At 35.4% G+C, this 23,710-nt stretch overlaps 1 protein-coding gene across 1 annotated transcript in view; it reads left to right on the forward strand.

Annotated features, from left to right (window-relative positions):
- LOC150110528 (casein kinase I) overlaps nt 1–23,710 on the forward strand; it is a 173,546-nt gene that overhangs the window by 147,890 nt on the left and 1,946 nt on the right. Inside the window, exon 7 of the mRNA XM_090394551.1 lies at nt 2,550–2,766. Coding sequence (XP_090250677.1) covers nt 2,550–2,766 — 217 coding nt within the window. The remainder of the gene's footprint in view (nt 1–2,549; nt 2,767–23,710) is intronic.

A 23,710-nucleotide genomic window follows, 5' to 3' on the forward strand; every position in this document is an offset into this window, starting at 1 on the left:
CTATTCCTTCGACTATCGGTCATAGTGGCATGTTTGTTTTGTGTATTTTTGGCAGACCTTAAATTCGGGGAGCACGGGCATAGTACAGTATTAGTTTTTTGATTTTTTCCTCTGACCATGTGATCACTGATTTGGTTAATTCTGTTATTTTCTTTTTGATGTGATTTGTAGGGTTGTAATTCATCATTTGGTATATGTTATGGTCTGATACCAATTGGTTCATTTTTTCCAGGTATGCTGTCTGATCAAGGAGAATGGTAGCATTACCGTTATCTGCTTTTGTAATCATGATGTCCGAGTTATTTTTTAAGGATTTTAGTGCTAATTTTTTTGTTCTGGTTAGGTTGCAACTTAGTTGTTTATTAGGATTTAATATGTACAATGTTTCCATTCGTATATTGTTGGCTAAATTGGAGAGGATGATTTTAGACCTTTTTTAGTGTGATAAATAAAATCTAATTTGTTAACTGACCTTGGTGCAATGGTGTAGTTCAAGCCTTTCTGAAGAAGAAATGAAAACTCCACTGCAGTTTTGTAGCTGGATTTGTTGATCACTTGGTCGTGGTCCGTTGGTGGTTGGTTGCCCCTAACTTCACTCGTAGGTGATCGGCTGCAACTTGTATCTTTGGTTTGTAATTGGCTGTTCCTCTGGATATGGCATTGGGATTGTCTGTTGCTTTCTTGTTGCTTTAGTGCTTGAAACTTCGCTATTAGTTTTTCTTTGTTCTTAAGTAACGTTCTTTGCCAAGTCATCTGTAATCCTCCCTATAATATCCCAAATATCAGGATTTAAGTAACTCAATAGCTCTGGTTTTTGTTGTACAACACTGGCTTGAGTAACTGCTAAATTTTTGCAGGCCTCATGGATCTGTTCTCTCAACAAAGCTTTTTCCAAATGGGCATAAATACAGAGAATACTTCACCAAAAATGAACTTTGGCTGAAGTAAACTTCTTTTTTAGCTTAATGCAGTTCGGTATCAAGTTGCTGTCTCTGTATCATTTTAGAAAGGCTAGCTGATTAATTAACATATAACACGAATTTTCATCTTATCATAATGGCTGCATTACTTGTGGTTCAAATCTCCTTGGATTATGACAGTTCTTTCTTTTAAGGTTACACGGTGGTCAGCATTCATAGTGAAGAATTTATTGAGACACAATACATGTGTTAGAATAATTACTTACTTAACATTAAGCAAGTAACAATCGACATTTCAACTTCTGTATTGAGGTCATCATCAGGAAAACATACATTTGTACAAGATACAAGCTACATGATGCTAAAAAAGTGTCATGTAGTTGTTTCTTTAAAAGTCATGTTTTAAAAGAAAGAATCAGTAAGTTAGTGAAGTGTGTGTGGAGAAAATGTCATGAGTGAGGAAATGGTGAGATGATAATACCAAACTTGCTGCTGTCATTAATCATTTCAAATATGTTTGTCTACTTGAAAGAGAAGATTTGAGTAAACAGAAGTCACCACTTCTGAATTGAGGACACGTTTAATGCATTGCTCATTCTTTACTACATGAAATTGCTGCAGAACAGTAGCCGCACTTTAGGCACCCATCTTGCAAATTGCATGCAAAATAGATGGTAAAAATGCTCACAGAACAAAATGCATGGTGGCAGCACTGTGAACTTTTTAAAGAATTATTATAATGAAGATTGTAATAAAAAATAATGAAGAATAAACTCTGACATGATAATAATGAAGCATTATTATCATGTCAGAGTTTAAGCAGCAATCATTTCAGTGTGGAGCTCCAAAGACAAAGAAATTCAAGCAGCCACTGTCCTCCAAGTAGATCATTTGTACTTTGTTTTGGGACAGATGCAGTGTTTGGTTTGTTGCCATTGCTTTTATGCCTCAGGGAACAACAATAAGCACAGATGTTTACTGTGACAAATGAGAAAACAATACAAAACAACTTGTGCACCCAATATGACAGATGCCTGAATGCAGAAAGCAAATGTATCAAGAAGTAGCTGACAGTATCTATATACTTGCAACAGTAAAATAATATTGAACATATTGCCATTTTATTTATAGTGAATCTGAACTTAGTTTCTGGATGTATCTCATAGAATTAGAAATATACGGGACTTGCAGAAATGAAAAGAAATGACTTGCAGAATGTCGTGTCTTTCGAACTGAAAAGGGGAACAAAAATAACAAAACAGACAAAATTTTGGTAATTAGCTATAGATTAATGATCATGCTAAACACACTGATATACTAGTGATCTAATGAATAAATTTCTTTATAAGAGAACCATAACAGAACCAAACAACCATTATGGAGAGTTTCAGTGATTGTTAATACAACAGAATAATAAATTATAGCTCCATTAATTACTATTAACACATTTTAGCATCTAGTTAGTCCATTTAGTCATTTTACTTCAGTTTTGAGGAAGTGCCGCTTCACTTTTGCATGTTTTTTTTTTTTAATCAGTATTACGATACATAAATTAAACTTATAATTGTATCTTTAAAAATTGAATTAATAGGATAGATATTACATTGCAAAAATAATCATTCATTCTAGGGATTTCCTGCAGAATTTTCCATGTATCTAAATTATTGTAGAGGATTACGTTTTGAAGAAGCTCCAGATTATATGTATTTGCGACAGTTATTTCGAATTCTCTTCAGAACACTGAATCACCAATATGATTATACTTTTGACTGGACAATGCTGAAACAGAAAGCAGCTGCTTCAGCTGCTGCTGCTAGTGGTACTTCACAAGCAGTCACTACACAAGGTATGATTATGAATTAAGATTATATTTGTTTCAGTTTAAATTTTAACAAATTTTTCATTCTCATTCAAATGATGGTTTGTATTTTAAGTTATTTTTGAATATAGCCTCATGCTAGAATGCATTAAGCATAGCATGTTACATTTGAGATCCTACAATCTTTTATGAGTGTATACAAATTTTACTTTGGGGGGGGGGGGGGATAAAACGATGTTACCAGTCTGACATGGTGATCATAAAGTGTGTATGACTTTCAGTATGAGCTCTTTAATGTCATACTACTAAAAAAAAAGACATACAATATTTAGCTTTTATGATTGACAGTACCTCTACAACAGTCACATGTATGATGAACTAGTTGCCTTTTGATAGGAAAGACCTATGGCATAATTTACATTCAAACTTTCTGAAGATGGATAAGTTTTTTCCTCTCTCAGAAACACTTTTTCACAATATAGGCAACCTTCCCAAAAAACACACATAATTTCAGACATAATAAATAATACTCATTGCTTTCTTCAGAATCAGGTAGTAATCCATGATACTTGAAGCATTAAATGTCAAAAGTGATTTTAAAATTTTGTAATTATTTCTTATTAGAGTATTGTTGAAAATATGCATTTTTTTAAAAATTTTATTAGAGCTAAAGCTTCTTGCCGAAATAATTAAGCATGATATACTGCATTTGAAATATCTATAAATCCTTATGGTAACTTCTTTGATGCTACGCTATTGTTCAAAACAAACCTGGCCAATTTTTTTTTTCGACTGAATTCAGAGTTAGTCAGTCTTTGATTGCAGAAAAATAGAATTGGTGCAAACAAGGAAATAATCTTGTTGATAGTGAGAACCTACTGATTTCTAAAAATGTTCAAGTGAGACTCAGTGGTGCACTCAGGATTTAATTTTGGAGGGGACCAAGCACTCAAGATTTAATTTTTTTTTTTGGGGGGGGGGGGGGTAGTTGAGTAGACGATTTGAGAATACACACCACACATTGCATATGAGCTATGACTGAGCATCTGCAGTGATCACTAATACATGATACTAGTGATCTCCTCTGGCCTGGCTTGGGCAAACGGAGTAGCACCTGAGCACTACTTTGTTCGCATTGCATTCACAGTGGCCAGGATTCTTGAGCACTATAGGGTATTCCCACCTTATGTGAACAGTAATTCATAAGTAGCATAGTAATAGAAGACACGACACAACATAAATTTAAAAAAAAAAAAAAAATTTAATTAGGAAGAGATTTTTGGAAATTTTTCTAGTATTTTTTCCTTTTTTGGGGGGGCCCTTGGGCCCCCCTCCCTGGGTGCACCAATGGTGAGACTAGTATAAGATGCACCCCCCTTTTTTGTGTACACATTTTATAGGAAAAAAACTATCACTGAATATTATCATGAATTTACAGTATTTCAAATATAAAGTAATAAGTGAGTCTACTTTCAGATTCTGATTTAGAAGAGGTTTCAAGTGTCTCTTCATTTAGTTCTGGAGATGAATTTTGGGCTAAATGAAGAGACACTTGAAACCTCTTCTAAATCAGAATCTGAGTCCTCATACAACAAATTGTCCTCTGTACCATCCAGTGCATTACTAATCCCATACTTCTTAAATGATTTAACCCCTGTCTCAGTTTTCACAACATCCCATGAAGCTTTGACCCACTCACAAACTTGCGAAATGCTAGGCCTCTTCCTTCTTTCTGATGGCATAACCTCAAAAATCTGAAGACTGCATCCACTTCTCCTTCATAAATCCCTTAAATGGTTTGTTAATACAGACATCTAAAGGTTGAAACTGACTAGTTAGACCTCCTGGAATTACAGCTAACTGAGTTTTCAATTCCTTGAGTTTATTTTTAATAACTTCTGTTCTTTGAGAACAAAACTGATCCCATACCAGCAGGGCAGGCCACAGAAAAGCGGGACTGAAAGTCCCGCTTTTCTGTGGTCTAAAATCCAAGTTCTGGCCATTCCACTTCGTAGGTTATTTATATTTACTGTGAGTTGCTTTTTTTAGATCCTCTTCCTGATTCCGCCATGTTCTTATCCTTTTATTAGTTGGGGGATAGCTCGAAATATCTCTGCAGCCCTGTTTCTATGTTCTTTAGCATACATGATGACATGTAGCTTGTATGCAATATTGTAGCGATGCCGACGTTTTTCAGCCATAATTTGCCAAGAAATTTAGAGAACATTTAACGGCAGATCTATAGTTTAACAGCTGTGATCGTCGATGACAACGCATGCGTATCCACTGAATTCTACGTAACTGGAATGCTCTCACACGCCGCAAGGAAACAAGAAAGAAATCACGTAACTCAGAACAGAGAAAATTTCCAGAAATGAAAGTAATAAAAAACTGAGTATCGGCGTATAAGACGCACCCTCTTTTTTAGACCTATTTTCAAAGGAAAAAAGTGGGTCTTATATGCTAGCAAATATGGTAATTACAATTTGAAGGTCAATTATATGACCTTCAAATGAACAAACCTCCAAGTCACTGACCCTTTGAATGGCTGGGTGTTTCAGCTGACATACACAGTTACAGTGCTACAGTATTACATAACTGTATTGTACAGTTATCCATATCTTTCAGTTATCTGGCCAGCAAACTGCTCTTTCACTATGGATTACGTAATTAAAGGATTACTGTATTTTAACAATCGACTATTTATTAACAAGAAAGTTGAAAAGGTTATGATAAAATTCCTGTGTATGTAAAGAAAACGCCCACTGAAAATTTCTTACGAAGTGGGAAATATTCCGCTTCAGATGTCAACATTTAATGTACTGTTCGCTCATATCTTCTCACTTGCTAACCTGACCTACATCCCTGCCTTTCCTATATATCTCAGCCTAGAATTTCCCTAAGCCAATATATTATATATGAGATCCAGTATGACTGTCCAGAACAGCTAGCTCATGTAGGTTCCTTAAATTCTCTAAGAGAGGTGAAGCTCCATGATATGCATATATATATATATATATATAAATAAAATTCATCCAAACTTGATTTGCTTCCTTGGCCTTAAGTAAGGCTGGTTATATTCCAATAATTCGACCCCTACTCAAGGCCCTATGAGTTGTGGAAATACCTTCTGAATATGATTGCTGTGCTGAACAAAGCGGCCTTTTGCAGCTGCCCAGTTTTTAATCCATCTAACTCGAGTACTTCTAGATGTTTTTTCAATGTTTTGGAGATGGTGCCTAAAGCACCTATTATTATGGGAACAACTTTCGTTTCCTTTTGCCAAATTCGTTCAACTTTAACTTGTAACACTTTGTAATTATCTGCATTTACTGTCTTCTTGAATTTTTTGTATTTTAGCTTTCATAACGTTGGTTTTAATGGCCTGTTCTTGTGCTGCAAAAATTACCAACTCTGTTTCTTTCCTTAGTGCTCCATTTCTTAACCATTGTCAGTTCAAGTTGCTGTCAGCACTGTCCTCTATGCTGTGAAGGTATTTTTCATGCAATGCCTTATTTTTCCATCTTTCAGTTCTCACTTTTCCTTTTTTTATTTTGTACTCCAATTTTGTCTCTATTGATGTCTCTATTAAATAAACCTTTTCTCTTGCCTCAATTAGAAATTTTTCCGTTGTTTGCTGCAAATAATTATTCAGATTTTGTTTTCTTCTTCAACAACTTGCTTTGCTTGTAATAATCCTCTGCCTCCTTTTTTGTGTGATAGGTAGAGCCTATCAATGTCACTGCGAGGATTGAGGGCATAGTGCATTGTCATTAATTTTTGAGTTTTTTGGTCTAAATTTTCCACCTCTAGCTGGGTCCAATCAACAATGCCTGTTGAATATCTCATAACAGGGATGGCCCAGGTGTTAATTGCTTTTATCAAATTTCCAGCATTAAGCATTGACTTAAGGAGTTTTCTTAGTCGCTTTATGTATTCTGCTCCAAAGAAAAAACTAGAGCAGAAATTCTGCTCAATAAGATCTTTGATCTTATTGTGCAGAATTTCTGATGCTTCTAAAATTCCCAAATATTTGTAGCTATCTTCGAATTTTATTGCCTTGATTTTTTCGCCATTGAGCAGCTCGATTTCGTTCAGGTCTTCAAACTTTCCTCTTGTTATTCCAGCAATGATGCATTTGTCTAAGCCAAATTCCATTGATATATCTTGACTGAATATGTGCACAGTATTAAGCAATAATCCAAGTTCATTCTCTGATTTTGCGAACAGCTTCAGATCGTCCATGTATAAAAGGTGAGATATCTTTGCACTTTTTTGTGCAGTTTAGTAACCATGAGCAGTTTTATTTAAAATTCTAGTTAAGAGGATCAATGACAAGATAAACAATAAAAGAGATAATGAGTCTCCTTGAAAAATACCCCTTTTTATGTTTACCTCCCCAATTTCTTCTCTATTCAGAACCAATGTTGTTTTCCAATTTTTTATGATCGTTTGCAAGAATTTTTGCATGATTTCACTAATACCAAATAATTCTGTGCATTTTAAAATCCAACTATGAGGAATTGAATCAAACACTTTTTTATAATCTATCCAAGCCATATGAAGGCTGGTTTTCCTACATTTGCAATTTTTCAGAATCATTTTGTCAATCAGCAATTGGTCTTTTGTGGCTCTTAAATTTTTGTTGCTACCTTTTTGTTCAATTGGAAAAAGAGAATTTGCTTTAAGGTAGCTGTATATTTTGTCAGCTAGTATGCCTGTGAGTAGCTTAAAAGTTTCTGGCAAGCAGGTTATTGGTCGGAAGTTTTCTGGTTTGGGACCTTTTTCTTTATGATCAAAAATGTTTTGCCTGCTGTGAGCCACTCTTCTTTGCTTTATCCTTCTGAAACATCGTTAAATTGGTTAGCAAGTCTTTCATGTAAGCCTGTCAGATTATTTCAACCAGTAGCCATTTAATTCATCCTTCCCAGGTATTGACCAATTTTTTATCCTTTAGCTTGCTTTTGAACCATTTCGGTTGGTCCATTTTTCATTCTTGAGATTCATTCGTAATTTTTTCAGTCCACTTTGCCTTATTATTGTACCTCTTAGGGTTGTCCCATAAGTTTTGCCAAAATTTAAGTGTTCTTCTTTGCTTTATCCTTCTGAAACATCGTTAAATTGGTTAGCAAGTCTTTCATGTAAGCCTGTCAGATTATTTCAACCAGTAGCCATTTAATTCATCCTTCCCAGGTATTGACCAATTTTTTATCCTTTAGCTTGCTTTTGAACCATTTCGGTTGGTCCATTTTTCATTCTTGAGATTCATTCGTAATTTTTTCAGTCCACTTTGCCTTATTATTGTACCTCTTAGGGTTGTCCCATAAGTTTTGCCAAAATTTAAGTGTATTTTCTTTGTCTTTAGTATTTATATTTATATTTTCTTTAAGATTATCATTCCTGCAGCAATCAATTTTCTTGTAAAATTGGTGCCGATTCACACGAAACATTGAATTTTGCTTGTAATGTTCAATGCGTGCACTGTACTTCTTATTTTAGCTGCAACTATTTTTTGCTTCAGTTCCTCTAATACTTCATTTATAGGCTGTGTTCCAATATCATACCTCTTTATGAGGTTATTTTGGGTTTTCATGTTTTTCAGCTTCTTTTTCGTAATGTTTTTAAAATTGCTCACGTCTGCTCTAAGTTTAAGAATTTTATTCTCCAGTCAGTGCTTTTGCTTCCACTGTGGTTTCTGAACCTTACTGCTGGGTTCACTAATTTTATAGCCTAATTCAGATGTTACTACGTAGACTATTGAGTACATAAGTTGATTCGTTTGTCGAATAGTTCCAGTAGGAATAACCCTTGCAACTTTATTGGCTTCTTGTAGAAGTTTTAGTTGTGGTACTTGTCTTAATACTGGAAGCCTAAGTCATTCCAGGTTGTTGTTCATTTGCTCAAAAACTTTTGTGGTGAGTTCTGGTTCCTTCTCTGATAGATTCCTTTTAACTATTTCTTTATTTTTGTCATTTTCAGCATTCTGCATGTTGGAATCTGGTTCTGCTCCATTCATATTCTTGGTCAGTTCAGGGTCAGTACATCTCTTTTTACAGCTTGAGCTTTCAGTGCTTCAAGCTCTATTTCACTAAATATCTTGCGTTTGATAATGAAGCTGCGCTGCTGCTGCACCAGCCTTTCAAATGAAATTTCCGCATTTGGGTGTAATTCAAGCCAAAGTTGGAGCATTCGTTTCTGAAATCCCCTAACTGAGGAGTTTGAACAGTAGAAGCACTGCATGCCTTGTCGATTTTCAGCCGTGCTCCACATTTTCTTAGTAATCACTTTCGAGTTCTGCAGATCTTACTCCTATAGACCACTTGTCATTGGATGGTCAGGAAATCTAACAGCCACTGCTGTCGTTGGTAACCCACATGATGACCAATGTGATATAGAGTTCAGATTTGTCTTGACCATTTTTAACTGGGGGGTGAGCAGGTACCCTGATGGAGAAGGTAGACTCCCACTGCGTTAGGTGGAAAAATAGGAAAAAATCACCCCTAGCCCTTGAATACTCTAATGGCATTGGGGGGAAGGAGCAAGATGAAAAGAAATACAGAGGGAAAGAAGAGTAGGACCAGTCTATAGACCGGTCCCTACTCTTTACACAGTAAAGAGTAGGGAACTGGTCCCTACATTACTTAGAAGAGTAGGACCAGTCTATAGACTGGTCCCTACTCTTTACTCTATTTTACACAGTAATGGCTACTCCTGCTCTGTTATATGATTCAAAAATATGAACTGTTAAAAAGAAAGATCACAGTAAGATACAGGCAGCAGAAATGAGATTTTTAAGAACAGATAAAGGATATACACAAAATTAGAACGTATAAAAAATGAAGAATTTAAAAGAGAGCTGTGTATTTATGACATAAATGAAAAAATTGAGAAGTATATAGAAATGAGAGGAGTGAGTGTTTATATAGAATAGAACGATATCAGCTGCCAAAAGAAGTGGATAAATATAGACCTGAGAGAGAGAGGGGAAGACCAGTGAATCTGGAACAGACAAATACCTAATCCTTGATAAGAAGAATTGGGAGATTGTGAACTATCGTGTGAATTCTACTTGGTAGAATTACAACTTTCTCTCTTTCAGGTCATCACTAAGATTTCGTGACAGGGCATTAATTAATATGCAGATATTTTATAAAGCTGACCTGTGAGTCATCTTTTAATGGTTGGGACCTAAATCACTATCTAGTTATGCTGAACTAATGGCAGAGCCAACAGCAGTGTTGAGACATTATGTGAGTAATAAAGATTTATTGAACAGGTAAACAGTTAGCAGCACGTGTCAAAGTAAGTCAGGGAATTGCTATTACTTCTCCAACAGTCAGTCATTCAGCTTCTGTCATTTGGTATCCCAGCAAATTGCTTTCACTCTAGGTATCTTAATAGTATGATTAATTATAAATTGTATACAAAGATAGAAAGTTACTCATATATTGCCATCTTTATTTGAGCTCTGACTGCCAACATATGTATATCAGCTACTTATTTGTCCAAGTTATCTCAAGCAGTTCATTTCACTCACTCTTAAAGCATGGAAAACATGAGAGGAGAGTGTATTTTGTCAAAGTGCTGACTAGTGGAGAAATCTTGTATTTCTCTTTGGCCCTTCTCTTTCCTAACACTGAGCTATGCTTTAACAAATTATTTCAAAAATCATGAATGATAGCAGAATTTCCAACATTAAACAGGAGGAAAAGAGGAAGGCCTCAGAGAAAATTTCTTTTTTACTCAAATAATAAAAGCACAGAAGTGATGTCAAGAACTAAAGAACTGTCTGCATCAGGAGTTCTTGAAGATATTAGTGAGGAAGCAGTGTCAATCACAAATGAGAGAAGACCATATCACCACTTAATTATTCACTAATTGAGGTTTTTCTTTCTAATTCAAGTTTATACACTAGTGTGATTCAGAAATCATTTTTTGCTGTAGTGTTATGTAGTGGTAGAAGGATCATGACCAAGTGGAAATCCAGTAATTGAAATAGTTACTTCCATTAATGCCACATATGATGACAACAAACAGTGTATTTTCTGATGGTCTGCATCAAGGTGTTTTATTAATTCCAGAGAAGAATAAGCTGTCCATTCTAACCACCATTAGAAGTTTGAGTCAGGGTTATGTCACCTGTTTCGCCTTTTCCTCATCCTTTACATCAAGGCAGTAGTAATTCCATGAAGATGTATAAGAATACATCTGGGGGTTCCATGTTAATACTGGACCATGTAATCATTAATGTGATACACAGCTTGTAATCTATTTATCCCAAATTGCATAACTTTACATTTCTCCACAGTTTACTGATACCCATTATCTTTTCCCCACACTGACAGCGTATTTAAATTTTCCTGCAAGCTCTTCACATCTCCTTGATTAACTGTGTTACTCTGCCTAATTTTACATGATCAGCTAACAAGTGAATATTTCCTTTCAGGTTATTTCCTATCGCTAGCTGTTATTTCCTGGAGCTAGCTGAGGAATTAGATAAGTACCAGATCGACATAATAGGGGTGACTGAAACAAAAAAGACCAAAACTGGTGAGATCTTTCTGAGCAATAAATACAAAATGTTATATTCAGGCAATAACAATCAAGGAAAAGAAGCAGTAGCCATAGTATTCAACACAAAATACGAGGCTAATCTTCTTGAATGGCAGTCAGTCTCAAGTAGAGTAATGTGGGCAAATATGAGAATGGGGAACTGGACAATGAGACTTATTTGTGCCTATGGTCCCACAGAAGGTTCTACTAAGGTAGAAGTGGAGGAATTTTTTGAGGCTTTAGAAAAAGCAACTGACACAATGAAAAAGGAAAAGTTGGTCCTTGTTGGGGATCTAAATAGTAGAGTAGGAAATGATTGTGAGACATACAAAAATATTTTGGGAAAATTTGGAGAAAAGAGCAAAGCTAATAATAATGGCAAATATCTGTTGGATTTCTGCTCAGGACATGGACTGGTTATTACTAACACCATGTTCCAACATAAAAATGTGCACAAATTCACATGGAGAGAAGAGGCTAGGAATAAGAAAAGTCTCATTGACTATGTTATTGTTGATAGTGATGTTTTCTCCCTGGTGCAGGACACCAGAGTGTACAGAGGATTTGAAATTGGAAGTGATCACTATTTAGTCTTGAGCGGGATAAAATTGAATTTCATATTGAAAAGAATAACATGTAAGAAAGTTTTAAAGCGAATAAAAGTTGAGCAGCTCTCAGATGTAAACTGTAGACTAAAATACAGAAATATTATTGAAAAGAAAATGAAAGAGTTTGAGAACAGGAATCAAACCTTGGAGATTCAGTGGCAAACTCTGAAGGAAACATTGATTGATTCTGCCAGAGAGGCATGTGGTGAGGTTGTGTGCAAAGATAAAAAAATCAGAACTCCCTGGTGGACACAGGAAGTTAAAGAGGCAGTGAAGGAAAAGAAGAAAGCATATCAAAAGTTCCTGGCAAATAAGTCAGCTTTTACTCTTACAGAATACAGAGACAAATGTAAGAAAGCTAAACAGTGTGTAAAACTAGCTAAACAAAAGTCATGGGAGGACTTTGGCAAGAATATAGAAAATAAATATCAAGAAGGTGGCAAAATATTCTGGAGGTTGTTGAAGAAGCTTAGGAATGGAGGAAAGAGTGCTATAAAAGGAATTAGAGATGATAAAGGTGAAATGAAAACAGGAGAAAAAGATATCCTTGAAGTATGGAGTAATTACTTTGAAAAACTGCTAAATGAAACAAGCAGTGATGACAGCACAGTGATAAAAAAACACTGACCAGGCATGCAGTCAGGAATACATATCCATACTTGAAGTAGAAAAAGCCATCAAAGGCTTGAAATGTGGAAAGGCAGCAGGAGTAGATGATATTCGACCAGAAATGCTGAAGTATGGTGGTATAAGAGTCTTACAGTGGCTGCACTGCATAGTTCAGAAAGCCTGGACAGAGGGACGAATTCCCGATGATTGGAGTAGAGCTCTCATAGTACCCATATATAAAAAGGGAAAGAAAACTGAATGTGAGAATTACAGAGGTATTTCCCTACTGAGTGTTCCTGGCAAGATCTATGCAAGTATACTTGAGAAACGGTTGAGAAGAATTGTGGAAGAAAAGCTTGGTGAAGAACAAGCTGGATTCAGGCCAAATAGAGGCTGTCAGGATCAGATCTTCACTTTACGACAAATAGTCGAGAAAGCATGGGAATATAACAAAGATCTGTATTTAAGTTTTGTCGATTTGGAAAAGGCATATGACAAGGTGCCAAGAGAGAAGCTATTCAATACGCTGCAGTTATATGCTGTCAATGGGGCATTATATCAAGCAATACTTAGTCTTTATTTGAGTTGTGAGTCAGTAGTTAGAATTGAAGGAAGTACAGGAAGATGGTTTAATGTTAAATCTGGTGTGAGACAAGGATGTAGATTATCCCCTCTGTTATTCATTATCTATATGGATCACATTATGAAGGAATGTGGTATTAAACCTGATATCAAAATTGGAGATGTTAATGTCAGCTCTTTGCTTTATGCAGATGATGTTATACTTCTAAATAAATCCGCTACAAGTCTGCAAGATTCTCTGACTAAATTGAACAGCTGTTGTAATAGATATGGTATGAAGGTCAGCAATAAAAAGACAAAGACAATGAAAATAGGCAGAATCATTGAAAATGTCAACTGTGTTGTGAATGGAGAACCTGTGGAACAAGTAAAACATTTCAGCTACTTAGGCACAATTTTTACTGAAGATGGTAAACTAAATATAGAAATAGACAACAGAATCAGCAAAGCTGGTATCGTGGGAAGTCAATTGAATAAATTCATATGGAATAAGAAAGAAATTAGTCGGAACACTAAATTAGCTGTATACAAGACTGTGTTCAAACCAATTTTAACTTATGGATCTGAGAGCTGGGTCAGAAGTAAAACACTTGACCAAAGACTAGAAACCGCAGATATGAGAGTCCTGAGAAAGATTAGAGGCGTGAACAGATGGCATCAGTGGCAATATCATATTAAAAATGAGGATGTTAGGAAGGAGCTTGACATTGTCAGCATCCAGGAATGCGTTATCAGAGCTAATCCCAGATGGTATGGTCACTTAAATAGAATGGGAGAGGAAAGATTAGCAGAACAAGTGTTCTCTGCCAGGTTGGCGGGAAAACAACCCAGAGGAAGACCAAGATATAGGTGGATTGATATGGTACAAAGTGCCTTAGACGATAGAAATATAAGATCTGATAATGTTGGAGTCTTGACAAGTAACAGACTGATTTGGAGGAAAATTGTAGATAGGAAGTTAGTAATGATGTAATTTTTTCATGTAGTACTGTCATATCCTGTACACCCCTTGAGGGTACATGGCAGGAATTTGATGATGATGATGATGATGTTATTTCCTGTATCATTTATGTACAAATTAAACAATAGTGGCCCCAACACTGAACCTTGCAGAACACCACTAGTCACCTGTTTTTGCATCGATTCTGCCTCTCCATATACCACTTTTTGATATCTGTCCATCAGCCACTCTCTTATCCACATAACCAGTGTCTTATCCATCCCTATTTGTTTTAATTTGCATAACAGAGTTCTTCCATGTGGTATTCTATCAAATGCCTTTGCAAAATTCAGCAGAATCATCATGTAGTCTAATGGGGTCAAACTTGTTTGGTTTTGCAGTCTGGATTGAAGCATAAACTAGATCTCGCAAGCTGCATAAAGGCAATTATTCCTAAAAATCCTATTCATAGTATTGGTACATAATTTGATAAAATAATTATGTTAAAATATTTTTAGATATTTTAACAAATTAACCTTCTGAAAAGGACCTTGATGAAACGCCTATTGCATTTGCAATTACATAGCTAGCTCTAACTGCAGCATCACTCTTTTTATGTATGTTTTTAAAAACTGACTGCTGATTCCCTAATTGAATGCATAGTTTAATAATTTTTTCTTCGCAAATCTTTCCACTATAATCTTTAAATTTCTTTTCATTATTAGATTATATTTAAATTTCTTTTCATTCAATGACATTATAATTTCATTTTATAATGCCATTGCACATTGTACTCTTTAGTAACAGAAATTTGTTTATTGCAAATCAAGCAGATTAGTTTACCATCCATTTCAACAAAAATATATATATATATTTTTTTCCATTATGATATATATTCTGCATCAACTTTTCTTTGCTTTGGCATAATGGGGTTAGGTAGATATAAAATTTTTACATAAAAGAATTTATAAAACTAAAATATTATCTTTAGCGAAAGCAGTACACTACCACTGACCAGTATATTTATATATACTTACTTCTATACTTTCTTTAACACAGCTGTGTTAGCACATTTGTGGAACAAATGTGCTTTGTTAGCACATTTGTTCCACAGCATAAACAGCTCTGCAGTGAAAGGTTAAGCCTTAAATAGTTTATCTCTAACCCTTAACTGTTAAGGGTTAAAGATAAACTGTTTTATAATTGCTATAAAACAGTTTATCAAACAGCTATTTCCTTTATCTGACTCTACTGTTATTCTATTATAAAAAGTTAGTAAATTACTAAGGCATGACTGGCTTGAGTGATCTTCTGCCTCTCTCGATGAGGGAGGCAGTAGATCACTCAAGCCAGATGTCATACCTATTCTTAAACTCATTCACATTAGATACACTGACTATTTCAACAGGCAGACTGTTCCATTTGCTCACACTGCTCTGTGAGAGAAAAATCTAGTTTTCACCCTTTTCTTAATCACAAACATACCTAACTCCCATGGATGCCCCCCCCCCCTTGTTCTCTCTATACCTTCCATAAAATGAAAATTTCCATTGACAATATTCTGTAACACCCATTCAGTCCATCCTAAGTTTATAGACCTCTCTCAATATCATCCACCTTTCTCCTGTTTGCTAGTGTCTGCAGTCCACATACTCTCAATCTGTCCTCATATTCTATATTCCATAATCCCCATATAATCTTTGTAACTCTTCTTTGCACCCTTATCACAACTTTATTATTTCTTCCGAACCTATGAGACAATTTTTTGCACTGTAGTCCAGGCGGTCATGCCAAGGCGTTGTAAACAAGTAAAATGACTACCCTTTACAAAGCCATGTTGCCCCTCATCTAATATCATATTCTTATCCATCCATTCTTGAATTCTCTTTTTGACTAATTTTTTCAGTACTTTTACCACAATACCTGAGATATTAATTGGTCTATAATTTGAGAGAGAGAGAAAACAATAACTAATTGCATTATGTGATAGCATAAATAAGAAAATACTACAAAACTAAAGTGAACAAGAAGTTGGGTAGCTCTAACCTAATAACTTGCAAGATACTCCTGCAATTCATTGACCATAATTTATTATTTTTTTCTTTCTAACTCTTTGGAAGCTTTCAGATGAATTTAGTGAAATTTTCATAGTAGACTGGACCATTATCGGCTTAAGTGATTTTTTTTATTTTATTGATTTGGATGGGAGTTAGAATTGTTAATTTGATTTGAAAGGAAGTAAGTTATGAGTATTTCATGAAAACATTGGCTTTTCATTATAAACAGACTAAATATAGCGAGTCAACGGATACCCACCTTAATAAGATGTAGGACTCCTTTTGCTGCAATGACTGCGGCAATCCTACGGGGCATACTTTCCACAAATGTACAATAGCAATGAATGGGAATTTTGGACCATTCTTCCTGTTAGCATGTAATGAGGTCCTGGACGGTTATGAGGCAGACATCCCATGACTTCACCCAGTGCTCCAGTTCATCCCACAGATGTTCATTAGGGTTGAAATCAGGGTTCTGTGGAGGCCAGTCAAGTGTGGTGATATTCAGGTGCGTAAACCATGCAGTTACAGCAGCGGCCTTATGACATGATGCATTTCCATAGAAAAACCATAAAGTAGGAAACATTGCCTTGTTCAGATACCTCTGAGTTCAGTGTTTGCATCACCACAAACAGGTCCGAGGCCAAACTAAGAAACACAGGATTATACCATCACACCGTCACCTCTGGATTTCATAGTTGGAGTTATGCACTCTGGTAAGAGACATTCACTCGGGCATCCCACCACACTCAAACCTGTCCCTCTGCTCAGTAGAGGGCGTAGTTTGATTCATTCCTCCATAACACAGCTTTCCAAGCTTCCAGATCCCACTGTGTGCGCTCTTTGCACCACTGAAGACTATGCTGCATGTTGATTCAAGTAGTGAGCCTTGCATATTACAGTCCTACCATGGAAACCTTGGTTCTGAATGTTTTTGTGCAGATTCATGTTCCAGTGGATGCCTGGAACTTCACATTCAATGCGTTGGCCGACGAATGTCAGTTTTTATGTGTTATCCTTCATAGTACCCTACAGTCACCTTTAGCAAGTATGGTGGGGTCATCAACTGCAAGTAGCACTTGCAGTTGACTCCCTGTGCTTCAATCTCAGTATGGTATCACTTGACCTGGAATGGCCCAGTTTGCCAAACAGATAGGCATGCAACATGGCATCCTATCACAATACCTCTTTGAAACTCCATCATTTCACTTCTCACAGCCATTTCATCCAGGCACAGTTGTATTGACTTGTGAGCATCATATTCTTCTTCCAATTTATATCGCCTACAAACCTGTGACTCGTTACATGGTACAATGCACCTTGCCCATGGGAATGTCCAGTGACTTCTTTCCAAGCAGTATATATATATATCATACCTTAGTGTTTATACCACCATGTGCTATGATCATGTCTTTTTGCATTTTGCCCATTTATTACATTGTTTCATAATTTTTATTTTTTATTTAATCAATCCTGTTCATGAAAGTTGAAAACTCATAGCACATTTTAGTCCCAATGACAGGTTAAGTATTAGGTAACCTGAAACCTTAGTCTAGAGACCAAACATGTAATCTTTTTAAGCCACACTTGTCTCAGAGTAGGCAGTAAAAATTATCTGCCACTGAAATTTTGCCTTCAGAGTTATGTTGTGTCTTTTGTATGTTTCCAACACTATTTACTCTTTTTTTTTCTTTCTGAAGTGACATCATCCTTCAATTTTGAAATAAGCACAAGTTTCAGAATTATTTGGGACTAATCTGGTCTAGCATATAAAGTAGGTTATGAAATTAGGTGATACCTCTTTGAGATGAAAACCATCTTGCTGTCTGGATATTAGAGTTCTGTTATCTGTTTGCCTAGAAATTACTAACATATAAATTAACAAAAGTTAAGCTAGAGATTGTTCACAGATAAATTAGAACAAACGTATTGATGGTGGCCAATATATGAAGGTTGTAATGTTAGGTGATTATTTTGGTTTATATTAAACTGAAGTTATTACTACAATCCCTGACAAAAAAAAGTATCCGATCAACAACTGTTATACTAACATGGTATGTATATTAGGATTTATTTTTCCTCATTACATAAATTTTGTTTATATCGAACAGTTATAAATATAGATAGTTAAAAAAAGAAATAAAATTTATTACAAAAAATATTATAGTTAGTTTTAACCAAAAATTAGGTAATGGAAAATCAAACAGTGAAGAAAAAAGTATGTGATCATTCTTTGATCAGCGAACTGGGCATTTTCCTCCCTTAGCCCAAATGACGGCTTTCATCCTTCGTGGCATGGACTCAATAAGCTTAAGCTTTTGTCAGTCAGTTGGAAGAATTTCACTCCAGCTGTCTGTGATTGCTTGACATAATTCGATGACATTTGTGGGCCCTTTTGTTATCAGTTTTTTGCTTTAAAATATTCCAAACATTTTCGATCAGATTCAGGTCTGGGCTATTCGAAGGCCAAGTCATAGTTTTAATTGGGATGTTTCGCAGATAATTCTTGATTCGTCTGCTGCAGTTACAAAATGTATTATCATCTTGAAAAATGAAGTCATCGGAATCCTGGGACCATTTTTCAACACTATGAACCAAAAAGTGCTCTAAAATTTCTTCGTGGATTTCGGAGTTGACTGTATGTAACTCAATACATAGTTTTTCCAACACTTTGTGATGTCATGCAACCCAAACAGTAAATGAGGGTGAAAATTTAGCCTTGGTATTAATGCACTCATCAAAGAACTTTTCACCAACTCTTCTCTACACAAAGGTATTGTTATTATCACTGGTTCCAAGGCAAATTTGAGATTCATCACTAAAAATTATTTTTTTGCAGTCTTCAAATTCCCAATTTACATGATTTTTACACCATTGCTTTGTGAAAAAAAGATTTCATTTATGCTTTGCAAAAGTGAAATCCTTGACCATTCAGCCGATTTCATGCTGTGCGGTCACTTACCTCCACTCTGTAGTTCGACCATGCAGCATTATGTTGTTTGGATGTTGAATGATGCATGGTTTTCACAAGTTCAGCCAGTTTACTGTTCTGTCCATGTGAGATGGCACGTGGACATCCACTTTGAGGCATGTTTTCTACACTATTAGTCGAATGATATTTTTTCCAAATGTCACATACAGTACTTTGAGCACATTTTAGTAATCTAGCTACTTGTCATTGAGACATTCAGTCTTTCAGATATTCAATCATTCTGATTTTTAAATCACTGGAAAGTTCTTTCACAGGAGCCTTCCCTTAACACTATAGAAGGAATTCAGATTTCACAACCACAGTTCTGTTCCTTATAAATGTTTCTTTATGCGTGCACAGACAATTGTAGATGAGCATATTAAGCATTTGTTTCCTCAGCAATCGCTTACTTTTTTTTCCAACTGTCGACTTGATCAGATACTTTTTTCTAACACAGATAATTTATTTTCTTTAAATTAACCTTTAAATCATACATAAATTTTTCTTTTCTTTTTATACTTTTAAAGTGAGCTATTTCATTTCTTGCATGTTAAAACACTTGTATGTTAAACTTTCCAAGAAATATATGGGGGTATGCAGTTTGTCGCTGTGATAAACAACATTGATTGAATACTTTTTGCCAATGGTTGTATAACATGGTAGTTGTCTCCATAATTTATTAAAATTAATATTAACCACTTAGTAAGTATGAAAGAAGGTATTCCAAAAGAAATTTGTTATTACCTTCCACTATAACAAACTATCCCTTTTAGTTTTTATTTTTAAAAACTAAAAGGGATAGTTTGATATTTTCTTCGGAAAATATTAAACTATCCTTGCTGATATTTTCTTCAGAAAATGTTTGTTTTAGGAATATGTAGAAAGACTAAAACAGGAATTCATTTTCACTAGTTTTTGTTCATTGCTTAAAATTTATGAACCGTTTTTAAAAAACATTTCTCGTACTCACGTTTTTTTTATCAAAATGAGACAGTGTATTAAAGATCTCACTCACTAGCTATTAATTATATATGGGAGGATCTGGAAAGTTTGATAAACACCTATAACAAAAACTATATTAAAGCAACTGATCATAACTCTGCTAGTATGTTCTTTCTTGTAGTTATGGTCAGTTGCTTTAATATCATTTTTATAGGTGTTTATCAGAGCTTTCCAGACCTGCTCGTACTTAGTACCTCAGTCAACATACCAAATTTCATCTGGATAGCAGATGATCATTTTGTGCCACTCCCTACCTCTTTAAACTCTTTTGGCACTTGTCAAACTCTTGCCGTCTTCCTTTATTGCAGCTAACTTGAATCCTGAACTACATGTTTATTGTTTTAGCAATTTCACATGTTTCAGTGGTAAACTCATCAAGTTATTATTATCATTATCTTTTCAGGTCTCACTCATTGTGATAGATTATATTCACAGACCACCTATCACACCTTTCTTTGAAAACATTCAACATTGAAGCTTTCATTACAGTGGGGATTTAATGTATTCCACTCATTCATCATTAGTCATGCAAAGGAATCTCCTTTTCATTTCAGCTCTCATAACCTTTGTGCTGTTTCCAGGGATGACTCCTTATTCTCCTTTCATTAACTTATATGCCCTAGTCATATCAACTCTTCTCTCTGCCAAACACTGTCAACCATATTTCCTTAATCTGTACTCATACTTGGCATTTCAATGTCTCCTGAGACACTGAAATGCTGAATATGATAGTCTCTGCACACTCTCTCTTGCTAATGGTTCCTTCTTATCTATATAACTAGGTGATCATATCTGTGCACAGAAATTCAAATGTCGCCTGATTAGTACTTTATAACTTTTGCGATGTGTACCCTGAACTTCAGTACCTTATCCACCAAGATCCCTAGATCCATCACCTCCTCAACCTCCTTGAGCAGTGTTCCTCCAATATAATCAACCTCATTCTGTGACCAGAATATATAAGATGGCACTTAACAGTGTTGAAGTGCCATCTATTCTTCCACCCAAAATACTAATCTACTCAAATTCTTTTGTAACATCATCACATCAGAGCTTCCTGACATTTCTCTGAATAATTTAGGATCATCAGCATGCAACAGTGATCTTAGAAGAAAACACTGTAGCACACAAGGTACATTGCTGGCACCTATCAGCCAACTGTCTCTGTAAGGTAGCTCCAAATGACAATCCCTTCTCATCCTGCTCAGTTTCAGTAAGTAGTAGTTTGTGGTACTCTATCACAGTGCTTCCCTTTACATACATAAGTTTGGGAAACCAAAGGAAAAATTAAAATATTTCACGGCTCCTATCGAAAAAAAAAAATCTTAATACAGACATATATTATTATAATATTTATTGTATTTATATTCAATACAAAACATACACAGTAAATATCGTAAATATCAAATGCAAATATTACATTTTTAGCATCTTACATACACGTTTCACATGGCACACATTAAAACATTTTTTCATTATTTTTCAGTTCCTAAGGGGGCTGCAGCCCACAGTTTGGGATGCACTGCTCTATCAGACACTACAGAAAAATCCCAAAAATCACTTTGTAAGCATCAATTACATATTTGGTTTAATCCTTTATCCAAGTGTAAGCAAACAAAGTTTGCACCTGAAATATTTTCAGGACTGGGGTGACTTGTGGTAAAGGTGGTATAAGTTCTGATCGCTTGCCTTAGTATCCCATGATGCAAAACACATATCCTAATGGGTATGTAAAATGCATTATGGAAAGGATCACTACCCAGACCGGTTTCGACCTTTATTGAGGTCTCGTCAGTGGGAGCTAGACCCAGAGGTGGTAATACTAAGGTGGAAGTAATGCAAAAGTTATATCACCATATACCAGTTGCCAAAAGATGTCAATACCTTATTATTAAAATTCTCTGGATTAGAGATAGTCGATTGAAGTTTTTTCACTTGGCTATGCTACCATTACATATTTGGTTTAATCGCAAACAAAGTTTTCACCTTTTTTTTTTACCACCTTACCCCAGTCCTGAAGATACTTTCAGGCGCAAACTTTGTTTGCTCACACTTGGATAAAGGATTAAACTAAATTTATTATATTCTAACCAAGTGAAAAATAAACTTTCAACAAAGTTTTCACCTGAAATATTTTCAGGACTGGGGCATCTCGTGGTAAAGGTGGTATGACTTTTGCATATCTTCCACCTTAGTATCACCACCTCTGTGTCTAGCTCCCACTGACGAGACCTCAATAAAGGTCAAAACCGATCTGGGTAGTGATCCTTTCCATAATGCATAGCATTTTACATACATATCCATTAAGATATGTACTTTGCATTATGGGATACTAAGGCAAGTGATCAGAACTTATACCACCTTTACCATGAGTTGCCCCAGTCTTGAAAATATTTCAGACACAAACTTTGTTTGCTTACACTTGGATAAAGGATTAAACCAAATATGTAATTGGTAGCATAGCCATGTGAAAAAACTTCCATCAACTATCTCTAATCCAGAGAATTTTAATAATAAGGTGTTCACACCTCTTGGTCTAGCTCCAACTGATGAGACCTTAGTAAAGGTTGAAACCGGTCTGGGTAGTGATCCTTTCCATAATGCATAGCATTTTACATACCCATTAAGATGTGTGTTTTGCATTATAGGATATTAAGGCAAGTGATCAGAACTTATACCACCTTTACCAAGAGTTGCCCCAGTCGTGAAAATATTTCATAGGTGCAAACTTTGTTTGATTACACTTGGATAAAGGATTAAACCAAATATGTAATTGGTAGCATAGCAAAGTGAAAAAACTTCTATCCACTATGTAAGCATTTCTTTTGTCTAATACACTTTTCTACTTATTATAAAATGTAACCAGCATAGTTAAACACCACTGACTCAGATTCTCCCTTGTGCCTTCTTTCCGCATTAACTGTTCCTGTTCCAGACTCTTGTTAAACAACCAGCTCAAGAGTACTGCCAGCTTTATTTAATATATGTGGTATCCCCCATCCAGTCCCAAAGCTTTATTGTAACATCAGGCTTATTTAAAATTAAAAAAACTTCATATTTCTGAACATTTTCACTATATCTTTTGTGGATATGACCTATGTTCCATTTCCAGCAGTTGAAGTTCATATTCATCCTTTCTTTTACCGGTTACATAACTAGAATTCTGGGTTTGCTTTGCTGTTTTAGTCAATTTCCATTCATAAACCAATTTCTCCTTCCTCATGTTGCAATATCCTGTTTCCATTCTTTATATTGCATTCTACTACTTTCTTTCATAATATTCTTTCTCAGCAGCTCCTGTGTAATTCCATGATTCATCCATTTCATCTCTGCTTTATTTATCCTTCTAATCTTAGGAATACAATCTGACATGGCTATAAGTAACTGATTTCAAATCAATTCCTAGTCATTGCCATTTTCTCTCCCTTTCAGTTAATCCAGCCATGGTAGGTCATCACTTTGTTTCCTTAATTTATCATAGTCAACTACGCTAGTTCCATGCATTTCTTTTGTTCTATGAGCTTGTTCCACCTAGCCACTTCCTTTTTCAAAACCACATTATCACTCTTTGCAGTTGGTATTTCTAGTGACAGCCTCTGTTATCACTGTATGCAACAATATTTATCTAATACATGCATTACACATGTTG

The sequence above is a fragment of the Typopeltis vanoorti genome, chromosome 1 (genome assembly GCF_054136105.1).
Source record: "Typopeltis vanoorti isolate ZY-2024b chromosome 1, IOZ_Tvanoo_1.0, whole genome shotgun sequence".
Taxonomy (NCBI): domain Eukaryota; kingdom Metazoa; phylum Arthropoda; class Arachnida; order Uropygi; family Thelyphonidae; genus Typopeltis; species Typopeltis vanoorti.